Source organism: Phoxinus phoxinus, assembly GCF_949152265.1.
Source record: "Phoxinus phoxinus genome assembly, chromosome: 12".
NCBI lineage: Eukaryota > Metazoa > Chordata > Actinopteri > Cypriniformes > Leuciscidae > Phoxinus > Phoxinus phoxinus.
The window spans coordinates 18122426-18134967 of record NC_136887.1 but is presented as its reverse complement, the minus strand read 5'-3'; the positions used below and the strand labels follow the sequence as shown (position 1 = coordinate 18134967).

The following is a 12542-nucleotide window of genomic DNA, read 5'->3' as shown; positions in this document are numbered from 1 at the left end:
CGGTGTTTCTAATTCCTTTGCGAAAGCCAAGGATGACTCCATCTTTTCCGCCTTTTTCTTCTCCTTTAAATTAGGTAGCGAGTTACATGCTGACCGTGCTGGCCTCCGACAGTGGAAATCCCCCCAAATCCGACAGCGCTGTAATCAACATGGCTGTGTCTGATGTGAATGATAATCCACCAGTCTTCTCTCAGGCTAACTACAGTCTCATCATCCAGGCAAGACCACACTCTCCTATAGAGCAGGGCAAATTAAACCCTACGCACTCTTTTCTTACTCCATGCCTGAGTTCTCTGTGAGAGGTGATGTTGTAATCTCTCAGGTCTGTTGGAATGATTCTGTGTATCTTTCTCTCTTGGATAGGAGAATCTCCCTTCAGGGACCAGTGTGTTACGGCTCAATGTGACAGACAATGATTACCCCCAAAATGGGCCTCCTTTCTCCTTTAGTATACTGAAGGGTGATGAGACAAGCCCCTTCAGCATAGACCAGCTGGGTGTGATAAAGACAGCTGGACCACTGAGAAAGGGCCAACACATACTCCATGTGCAGGTGAGAACTGAGCTTTGTCCATTTGTTTGTTGTGTAGCAGTCCTTCAGGCCAGGGGACTTTTAGAGCTGTTATCGAGTTTCTCGAATTGAACTTCACAGATCCCTGTGGGTCCTTCACAAATAGCCAGAGGACCAGACACCTCACTGATAGAGTGCAACAGTTACTTTTTCAGCAGAATGGTGTTCATTTTCTCTTTAGGAATGAAAAAAGAGCATTAGGAGAGCCTTGAACGAAACCAACCAAATGGCACGTCCTGATTCTGCAGAATTGGGTGCGTTCCTGGGTCGACATATTTTGTTGAACCTGGAACAATATTCCTGTCCAAAATTTGAATCCTATTCATGTCCCTACCCCTAAACCTACCCCTACCCATAAGTTATCCCTGAAATCTCATAGAAATGATAGGTGAATAGCACTGATGTAAAAGCACTTAACCCTTGTTGTAAGCCTAAACTTGACATAAACTGACCCTCAAATCTGATTGATTGGTTGATTGGAATATTGTTCCAGAATCAACAAAGATGTTGATCCAGGAACATGGTGAAATCAGGTTTCTGCAAACAAACGAATCAAAGCAAAAAAAGTGTCTGAAATCAGAAAAAAAATACATAATGTCTGCAAATACTTTGGACTCATGGCTGGATTCCTTGACTCAGAGTTGGACAAACTATGCATGATTAGAAGGTGTTGGCCTGATTTGTAGGCAAATGTAAAAAATACATTAAATATGCACAATTCCTTTATTGTTGCCAAAATATTCCTGTTAGTGGAATATTTTATTGTGTTATATGATACAGACATTCTTAAAGATTGATGTGTTGAAAGTTCCCTCTTGTGTTGAACAAGTGTCATAGCAGTCAATTGAAAACCTTCCTATCCACAATGCCTGGTCATGTGCCTGTTCTACAATATTGATAAATATTAATAATAAAAATAAATAAATAAATTATAGACACATTTTATATCTGATTTATATTATTATGCCTCATTTTATATTATATTTATTTTAATATTATATTTTATTATATACTGTGTATACTACCCCCCCCCCCCCCCCCCCATTAATATTTTAATTCAGCAAGGGTAAGTTGAACAAGAATTACAGACATTTATAAGGTTACAAAATAATTATATTAATATTATATAACAAATGCTGTTGTTTTGAACTTTCTATTAATCAAAGAGTCTTTAAAAAATGTATCAACTTTTTTCTAATATTGATACTCTTAAGAAATGTTTCTTGAGCAACAAATCAACTTATTAGAATGATTTCTGAAAGATCATGTGAGACCGAAGACTGGAGAAATGAATGATGCTGAAAATTCAGCGTTGACATCACAGGAATAAATTACATGTTAAAATATATGAACATAGAAATATATATTTAGATTGTAATACTATTTCACAATATATTACTGTTTTTGATCAAATAAATGCGAGACATTCAAAAACATAAAAAAATCTTAATGACCCCAAACAGTATTGTATATATTACATTTCTTTTCTTTTTTTTCTATTTGATTAAGTTGTCATTGAAAAATTGTATTCAGTGCTTAAAAGAATAGTTGATGTATGTTCAAATTTGAATAAAATGACAATATTCAAAGTTTCATGAAGTTTTGAACTATATGTATGTACAGGTTATATAGTTTAAAAGTTATTGTAAACCATTGCCTTAGTTTCATATTTAAAATGAAAATGGTCTGTATCTGATTCCAGGTGTCTGACAATGGAAGGCCCCCACTGAAATCAGTCACTTCTGTCAGTGTGCTTGTAGTACAGGCAAGTGTGTATCCTCCATCTGTGCTTTCTCTGGATGTTTTCATCATGATCTTGGAAGATGAGTATTTCGGAGGCATGCTGGGCAAGGTCCACGTCACAGATCAAGATGAATATGACACGCTCACATTCAATCTGGAGCCACAGTCACACAGCTTGTTCTCTGTCATTGGCAAGGATGGCAGATTGTTGGCCCGTGGAGGCTTGGACGTGGGTTATTACCAGCTTAATGTCTCAGTCAGTGACGGCCGTTTCTCAGCCTTAGCCAGTGTCACAGTGAACGTGCTGCGGGTCACAGAGCAGATGCTGGACAGTTCTGTTTCTGTGGGCTTCGCTGGCATCTCTGCTGAGGATTTTATCCAGGACCACTGGAAAAACTTCCAAAAAGCTATCCGCAGTGTAGCCGGAGTCCGCAGGGGCGCCATGCAGTTGATCAGTCTGCAGCCTGCAGAAATGAACGACGGCCTGGATGTTCTTCTGTTCTTTGAGAGACCAGGACGAGGCGCCAGCTCGCTGGAAGCCCTCTCTCAGAAGCTCAACTCTTCCAGAGCAGCCATCAAAGAGATGACAGGACTACAAGTAGTGAGGGTTTTGAATAGTCAATGCTTAAGCTCTGAGTGTCCCGGGAGTATTTGCAGAAGAGTGGTCCTGCTTAACCAGACCAGTATGGCAACATACAGCACTGCCCGAGTCAGCTATGTCACTCCCAAACACAACATAACAGCTGAATGCCTGTGCACAGGTATGCAATGTGACCGTTATTAAATATGACATTAAATATATATATATATTACTATTAACTATTGTACTATTATCAATAGTAATAATAATTCATAGATTATGAATAACAATTATTATTATTATTATTATTATTACTATGTATTATATTAACAATCATAAAAGTAAAAATATGTATTGAAAAGTACATTTATTGAAATTGAATTTATGATTACTGTATGTGTATTGATGTTTTGACAATATGTGACCCTGGACCACAAAACAAAGTCATAGGTAGCACGGGTATATTTGTTGCAATAGCCAAAACAAAAGTCAAAATTATAGATTTTTCTTTTATGCCAAAAATGATTAGGATATTAAGTAAGGATCACGGTCCATGAAGATATTTTGTAAATTTCCTACCTTACATATATAAAAATATATATTTTTGTGAGTGGATGCAGCAAAATCGTTGTAAAACTTACAATTTTTATGGCATTTTTTTCAATATTTAGATTTTTTTGCACCCTCAGATATCAGATTTTCAAATAGTTGTGTCTCTGCCAAATATTGTCCTATCATAGCAAACCATACATAAATGGAAAGCTTATTTAATAGCAGATGATGCATAAATCTCAATTTTAAAACATTTACCCAAGACTGGTTTTGTGGTCCAGGGTCACATATGTAAAACAATGTCAATACAGTACAATTAAATTGAAACGTAATTTTAATCTTAATGTTTTTTTTTTCTTTCTTCTGCTTTTCAGACAGTAAGTGCCTGAAGCATGAAACCACCTGTGTAAACAACCTATGTCCAGAGGGCTATGAGTGTGTGTCTGGCTTTGGGAAAGAAAAACACAGCTGCATATGCACAGGTGGTGCCAAAGTCAAATGCTCAGGTAACAGTAAATTTAATTTCCTTATCAGATAAGACAGTGTCATCTTAAGGACCCATCACAGGTGCAGATTAAATTGTTCCCCGCTCACTTAATTAATAATAATTTGCAAGCGTTTAGTGTGTAGTGTAAACACACATTCATTAAGTACAACAATAAAGGGTTCATTATCAGCTATTTGCAGATTTAATCATTAGGTGAAGCAGTGTTTACACGCACAATTTAACACAAGGGTATTTTTTCATAATTTCAGCTTCTCTTGAGTAGGATCTATGAGGTGTTTAACAGTAAATCAACTACAAGATAAGAGAAGTGAATTTCTTCAGCTGAGAATGGGTATCCACCATTATATCCTTTACGAGAATGTCTTGACAGTTTTAAAGTCCCCCTGTATTCAATAATTGTATCCCTTAAAACTCATCTTTGATCACAAAAATGACATTTAAAAAGATTTTCCTTGAAATAAAATGATTCATGCCTTAAAATAGCTTGAAATGTTATTCAGGTTATTCAATGTAAGGGCTACACCCTTACCTCATTTAGTAGGCTATACGCGGTTCTGTGAATATGCTAATTATCCCCGCCTCCACTCACCCACACCAGCTCAGAGATCCATTCATTGACGATCATGTTGACCTGATTGGTTACAGGGTAGTTTGTGACGTCAGAAACACCAGCGATTTCAAAGTTTCAAACTTTCTGAGACTGTCTTTGGTTCACTGCCGTTTTATAGAGAAAATACTCAGTAATGGTGTTGACTTGTGAATTTGTACATGGTTTGTCTTAAAACATTAAAAACCCACATACATATAAACAACATTAAAAGCTTGATTTTCACCACAGGGGGACTTTAATTATCTCTGACCCCCACAACCACATGTGTTATACCTATTTTGTTAGAATCGGTACAAGTGGGTTTAACATGTTAATTTTGTAATTACAAAAATGACGGTAACACTTAGTATATTAAAATAGGAGATTCTTCAAATCATGTATGAAGCTTTCAAAATATTTCTGTAATATTGTTATTTTTATCATAGAATCAATAACTGTAGTTACAATGCAGCCAAAGGCAAAAGTCAGTAACTGTACATTTAAAACGGTCCTGTGAGCGAACTGTTAGCACAACTATGCTAAGATTCAAAGAAATCCAAGTCTGAAAACTGATCATCAAAATTCAGTCAAGGCCGAAATGTGAGGCCCTTTTCTCAGTTCTAGGTTTGCTGTAGTTTCTGGGTTTTCCCTTTGTGGGGCAGAATGAGATTATGGTAGAAACATTTTAGTATGTCTATTCTGTGCATGACATTTTCTCCAATTTTCCATGGCTTAAAACGATTTAGTTAGACATTTAATTTTCCAGCCAGTTTTAAAGGTTTGTAAAACAGACACAAGTAACCATGATCAAAACTTAAATGTCATCTGTATGTATCTTAATTAATGTGATACTAACTTTATTTCCTGTTTTTCTCTATGTTCTAAGGAGGATCTTCAATGACATTTAGTCAGAGCAGCTATATTAAATATCGCCTGAGAGAAAGCACAAGAGAAGTGAGGCTCACGCTCAAGTTAAAAACTCTCTCAAGAGAAGGAACAGTAATGCTTGCCAAAGGAACAGGCCAAATCATTCTAGAGGTATAAAATAATATTAAATCACTGTGTATTTCATTTTCTTGATTCATTTTATTTCATTTACTTAATACTGACATGTATTCCTCAGATAGTTGGAGGCAGACTGCAGTTCCAGTTTGACTGCGGTTGGGGTCTCGCCACAGTTTCTGTGCACAGTGTCCTGGTGAATGATGGACAGTGGCACATGGCAGAACTTGAAGTGAAGGGTAACTATGCCAGGCTGGTTCTGGATCAGCTCCATTCTGCGTCAGGCATCGCGCCCGGTCCCCTCCACTGCCTAAACCTGGGCGACCAGGTGGTCCTGGGTGGAGACGCTCAACGTCTCATTTCCAGGCTCAAGCGCAATCTGCCTGTATCAAACAGCCTACAGGCCTGCATGGACTCTGTGCTCTTTAATGAACAGAGACTGTCCTTGGACTCAAATGATCCATTAGGGGTTGCCCTTGAGGACATGGTAGGAGTGTCTCCTGGCTGTGTCTTCTCTCCATCTCCAGACTGCTCTATTAATCCTTGCCTGAATGGAGGGAGCTGCGTGATGAGGCAGACTGGAGGTAAACTGAACCACCACATACTGTAGAATAATGAAAATAACATACTAACCGTATCTTTATTAGTTATCTTTATAAGTTAATTATCTTTTCAGATAAATGTTTCAGATAAATATTCATTGTAATTGAAGAATTAGAATATAATTACTATTCTTGTAATCATTTTATAGAGACTTACAGAAGTTTACATATTTAGGCTATATCAACATGCCCTCTATGTTTATTACATATGGGGCTAGTTTCACAGACAGGGCTTAGATTAAGCGAGGATTAGCCCTACATTCACCCCAAGTAATTATGAATTTACTTCTTGAAGGAGTTGATGTCCCCTAATGTAACTTTATATTACATTATCACAATGTGATTATTTTTTTTTTTTTTCATTGTGAGATATTAAGTCACATTGGGTGTGTTTGGGGTCAGTAAGACTTGAATGAATACTTTTATTCAGCAAGGATACATTACATTTTTCAAATCCATTCATTTAAATTGTAATAATATTTCACAATATTTCTGTTTTACTGTTGTTGTTTTCTTACCAAATAAATACAGACTTGATGACCATGAGATACTTTTTTCAAAAAGAATAAAAAATATTACTGACCCCAAACCTTTGAATGGTAGTGTAGTTGCAATTTTGAGAAATAAAGTCACAATGGTGACTATATATTTTACTGTGTATGTTTCCTATTTTTTACTTTATCCCAGAACTACATTTTAATTTTTAATCTGATGATAGGTTAAATATAAATTAGAATAACAGAAAATGTTTTGCTTGTGGTTTCTAACTCCACTGTAGATGATGCATCTTTATCTGACCTCCATATTATATCTATCAGTTGGTTTATTGCTGAGTCATTGATATTCTCCCAGGTTATGCCTGTAAATGCAGTACTTCATTCTCTGGGACTCACTGTGAGGTCAAGATCAGTCCTTGTGACTCCAACCCCTGCCTGTATGGAGGAACCTGCCTCCAGAATAACCTGGACTACTCCTGTAAATGCAGGGGTCAGTACTCAGGACAAAGGTACTGCACGTTTAATGTACTGTACAAGTGAAATTTTGACTATAAAATCTTCTAATGGGACATAATTACAGTATGCCCAAAACTCTCTGTATGACCGCAGGTGTCAGATAGGTCCTTACTGCAAGGAGAATCCATGCCAAAATGGTGGACAGTGTATAGACAGTCTTGATGGACCCATATGTCAGTGTGAGTCAGGATTCGAAGGAGAAAGGTCTGTTGTTATTATCGTCCTCTTAACAAATCTTAGTACTTTCCTCAAGTATGTTTGACAGAGCATTTTTGTTTTTTTAGGTGCATGATTGATATCGACGAGTGTGTGGACAGGCCTTGCTTCAATGACGGCCGTTGTGTCAACACACATGGATCTTTTAACTGTTCTTGCTTGGTGGGATTCAGTGGGAGACTGTGTGAGATGGACACAGAAGTGAGAAACCAACTTATATATTCATCCTGGAACTCTTGGATTGGGGAACTGGTCGCAATGCTGGCATTCCTGACAGCCATCTTTGTTTTGACGTTGCTCTTCTTAATAGTGTGGAAAGGAACCTCCAAACCTGGCAAGAGAGGTCTTTATGACCTTGATAAGTACAAAGATGTTGATTCTTACATTCAGAGGTCCAGTGTATACAACCAAGCCCGAAAAGAATCCTGCCCGGACACCCCGCCGGAGGTCCCGGTGCGACCCATCTCCTACGCACCCAGCATTCCTGGAGAATGTCGAAACAACCGAGGCTCCGTGTCTGAGTTCAGCAGCTTTACGCCAGATCCACTCTTTGGTCTTAAGAAGACTGTGGCTGTGTGCAGTGTTGCCCCTAACCTACCACATCGCAAAGCATCCCATTCACACTTGGAAAAGGATTCCATACAAGCAGATTGGGATGAGGAGTATGATGGTAAGTGCAGTCTGAAGTAACATTTGGAGGCCTCAAGTTCGAGAAGTTCAATTCAGACAATTTTTAGGAGTAAAACTAGTTACTGAGTGTACCTTTAAACAACAAGAGTTGTTGAAATTAATTAATGAATAGTCAGGTGTTTAGCAGTTGGTCTTAGTTATGACCTTTGCAGAATTGCTCTTTACTTTTCTGTTCCTTCTTTGTATATTCGTTCTTCCAGAAAAAGTCCAAGACTTGACTTCCTGTTTAGAAATTGAGGACGACAGTGTTTATCGTGATAATAGAGGGCTGCGGCCCATCTGCTCCCTCCAATCAGACGTCACGGATGACAACAGTAAGTTGCACAAACCAAAAATTTCAAGATTGAAATTATACAATTTAGTCAAAGACTTTTCCATAAATGCACAAATCTGACAAGCATAGGTATTTTTCTGTAGAGAATCTATTTTTTATTTTGTACACTGGTGTATTCACTTGCAACATATGCATCTGTGTCCGTGTCTATAATGAATTCAGCCCCAATATGGATTAAATCTGAGCAGAGATTCTGAACAGACTGCAGTGTAAGTGTTATGCATGTGGTTAATTAGAACTAGAGTATTAGTCACAAAGTCATGTTTTCTTTTGGAATAGAATGTGTTTGGAATAGAATGTGTTTAGCCTTATGGTGCTTACACTATCGTTCCAAAGTTTGGGGTCAGCAGGTTTTTGTTTTATTTTGAAATAAATTAATACATTTATTAAGGAAGAATGCATTATATTGATCAAAGGTGGCGGTAAAGACATTTATAATGTTACATAAGATTTAAATTTCAAATACATTCTGTTCTTTTGATCTTTCTATTCATCAAATAATTCTGAAAAAAGTCATGGCTGCTGAAAATTGCATCACAGGAATAAATTATATTTTAAAATATATTACAATAGAAAACAGTTATATTAAATTGTAATAATATTTCACAATATTACATTTTTTTCTGTATTTTTAAACACATGAATGCTGTGATCAAAAAAGACGTCTTTCAAAAACATTAACAAATCTTACCGACCCACAAAATTTGAAACAGAAGTGTAGCTAATATTTTTTGGGTGATATACTATTCTTACGACACCATCATCAGAATCAGATGTAGGCTTTATCCTACACCAGTTTTAATACACATGGGCCTGGTTTCACAGACAGGGCTTAGATTAAGCCTTAGCTATTAGTTCAAGGACATATAAGTAGCTTTTATAAATGTGCCTTAAAAAATCAAATAAATAAAAACATTAATGATGATGAGCATCTTGAGAAAAAATAATGGCACTAAGATATTTTAAAATATGTCAGTGCAAGCATGCAGGCAGTCTTAAACATGCATTTTAGTCTGGGACTAGGCTTAAGCCTTGTCTGTGAAAACCGGGGAATGGTCTTTTGTAAAGTTTTATGCAATTAAGATTATTGTAAAATAAGATTTAATGACTGATGTTTTATTCTTTACTTTTACAAGCCTCCAAAGTGAAACACCCTGTCAAAACATAGATTGACATGTTGAGAAAAAGGTATACAGTATGTCACTGTACATATCGCATCATGTTGGTGGTTTCATATTTATCATCATTCTGTCTGTTTTTCTAACTCACTTTAATGTTAAGTTAACTTTATCGCATGGACATTTTAAGATTTTTGCCATTTGAAATGTATAATTAAAACTCTTAAAATGTGAAAATGTCCTTTTCTTTTTCTCGTGAGCTTTGGTATTCTGAGAATGACCGTGGTTATTTCTGTTTTGTTGTTGTTTGTCAGACCCTTCATGCATGCTCCATTGCTTTAGCAAGCTTGGTTACACTGAACAACTGTGTGAGTTTGATCGGTTCTTGTAAATTGCCTATAACAAGTTCTGCTATATGCACTGGCATCGATCTCAGGGGCACTTTGAGGTTTAATCTTCTCTAACTCGGAGGAGTTATAACAATCTCTTTCAAACCAGTGTGCTCAGATCTTTCTCACTGTCTAAGATTAATGAGCCTCAAAACTATCAAAGCATGCTATAGTCTGAAGATACACGTGAGCTTTACTGAAATGTGTCTGTTGTGGAGCTGCTTGCAACTGTTTTCAACATTGATGATAACAAGAAATGTTTCTTGAGCAAGGATTATATGACACTAAAGACTGAAATAATGGCTGCTTAAAATTCACCTTTGCCTTCCCATTAAAAAATATATTGAAATATAATCCAGTGATTTTAAATTGTAAAATAATACACAATATTACTGTTTTACTGTATATCTGATCAAATAAATTCAGCCTTGGTGAGCAGAAGAGACTTCTTTCAAAAATTCCAATCCCAAACTTTTGAATGGTAGTAGTGTTTAAACATTTACAATATAGTGACTCTGTTTATCAGTACTACATTATTTTGAGCTTAACAAATTTGTAATCTACTATAAATGTGTAAAACTGTCTGGTTTTCTAACAGGCTATTACTGGGATACCTCAGATTGGCTGCAGACTATCTACTCTCCTGGGGTCCAAGGTTTTCTCCAGTATGAATTTGTACAGATGTCCTCTTCTATGCACACCGCTCCAGATGTTCTTGACATGGACAACCTTACTCCTAGCGGTGACATTGAGAACTTCCTGCCAATTCCAGCTCTCCGTCTTAATACTGACATGTCTGCAGTTCCAGAGTACGACCAGCATACCAGGCCAGAGGTCCATCACGTTATCCATCCAACAGCAAGGTCAGACTCCATGTTGCCCAGTCAACATCACAGCCATGGCTACCCACGGCCCATTGAAACGACCTTTGAGATGCCTCAGGACCAACATATAGGACCTGCTGAGATTACTGATTTCTCGGAAAGTCATTTGTGAGCCACACACTTCTAAACTCACTTACTCAGACTTGCCAGTCAGTGGTTAGAAATTCAATTCTACGGTCAGTGACCGTGAAAATCTTAGTGAAGCTGCGGTTGGTAACACCTGAGGTGTGACTGTGCTGGGTTGATGTGCTCTGATTTGAAACCACCTTTAGTCTCTCATGCAGAATCATGTCTTTATTCCTAAAGTCAAATCTTGTATGGTAGGATATGTCACTGTTACACACATTCCTAGATTTACTTTAAAGGTGCACTCTGTATTTTTTTTCTTCAAAAAATTACAGTGGCAACATGACAGTGGTCTTGGACCTTATACTTTTACCTATTGGTATAGATGAAGCATCACACTAAAGTATTGTTTTTTAGTTATCGATGCCATAATAGTCAAATGTGCTATTCACAGTCAGCCATTATTTATTCTGCAAGTGAAAATGTCCAAATCAGGGAGTTAAGATAAACGGAGGAGTATTTGGCATCTGATAAATGGACCTTCATTTGATGTGTATGAGATATTAAACATATATTTTTTATGAGGAAAGAAAACAGAGTGCACCTTGAAATCAATGTGAATAACTGTAATTTCTGTACAACTAGTATCACCAAACAGAATTACAGAACCACACTGCCACCTTCTGCCATTGGTTTAGACATACATTTAGAGTAGTACAACCCCAAACTCCTGCCATTGGTTTAGCCATTGTTTACAGTATATTGAGGTATTTACAAATTTCACATTCAGCTTTAATTAAACAAAGAAAAAAAAAACGTTCCCCATGCTAACATGAAGAATAAGAAATGTTGTCATTGATGATATGGTCAGTGTGAGAATTGCACTGTTGTGAAATTTGCTATGATATAAGGTAGTTTTGGGTAATCCAAAAATTGTAATCCTTGAAGTATTTAATTAAATTAAGTATTTAATCCCTGAGGCATTATTTAAGTATGTCACCTTAAAATGTATTTGTCTTCTCAGATGCTTTTTTTTTTTTTTACACAATAATGTATGGTCTGTTAAATGTATATTATGCTCTCCTTGTGGACTCTTTGAAATGTTGATGTTCTGTGTGTACAAAAATGAAAATATTTTTTAAGACAATACATCGCTCTGTCTCATTTAAACATTCATAGTGTTTTGGTGTTTATTTCAAGACTGTATAGAACCTGAAGGTCTCCGTTAACAAGTAACTTGCACATCAATCAACATTGTTGGGGAGTAAAGAGCATCTCTGTGTTCATATGGTGAGTAAAAAAGAATAATCTGAGGATGACAGGATGCGATCCCGTCACTGTTCTCCTGCTGCTTTAGCCACACTAATCAAACAGTCTCATTAGGGGACTTTCAACTTTTCTGAAGCTGGGAAATTTTGCATTTGCAAAGGTTGATGATCCGGAGCTAATAGCAGATGTCCTCAGTAGGGCTGTTATGGCAATAATGACTAAGGTCGTTTGCTGTCAAGGTTATATTTTATAGTTAATTAGGAGCGTTTTGCCAATTTACAACTTAGGGCATGACCACGTTAACATTTTAATGGTTTCAAATGTTTGCTAAATTAACACTTACAATTTTAGAATAGGCCTAATAGTAGCTGATTAAATGAAACGTCTACATTATTTTTGACTACATTGTTTAGGTCT

The 12542-nt window shown here is 36.7% G+C and overlaps 1 protein-coding gene across 1 annotated transcript in view; it reads left to right on the top strand.

Annotated features, from left to right (window-relative positions):
• fat1b (FAT atypical cadherin 1b) overlaps positions 1–11868 on the top strand; it is a 36704-nt gene extending 24836 nt beyond the window's left edge. Inside the window, exons 18-28 of the mRNA XM_079630570.1 lie at positions 75–218; positions 364–552; positions 2273–3074; positions 3820–3951; positions 5429–5580; positions 5666–6128; positions 6999–7152; positions 7253–7363; positions 7444–8045; positions 8266–8379; positions 10505–11868. Coding sequence (XP_079486696.1) covers positions 75–218; positions 364–552; positions 2273–3074; positions 3820–3951; positions 5429–5580; positions 5666–6128; positions 6999–7152; positions 7253–7363; positions 7444–8045; positions 8266–8379; positions 10505–10902 — 3261 coding nt within the window. The 3' untranslated portion in view covers positions 10903–11868. The remainder of the gene's footprint in view (positions 1–74; positions 219–363; positions 553–2272; positions 3075–3819; positions 3952–5428; positions 5581–5665; positions 6129–6998; positions 7153–7252; positions 7364–7443; positions 8046–8265; positions 8380–10504) is intronic.
• The last annotated feature ends 674 nt before the right edge of the window (positions 11869–12542 follow it).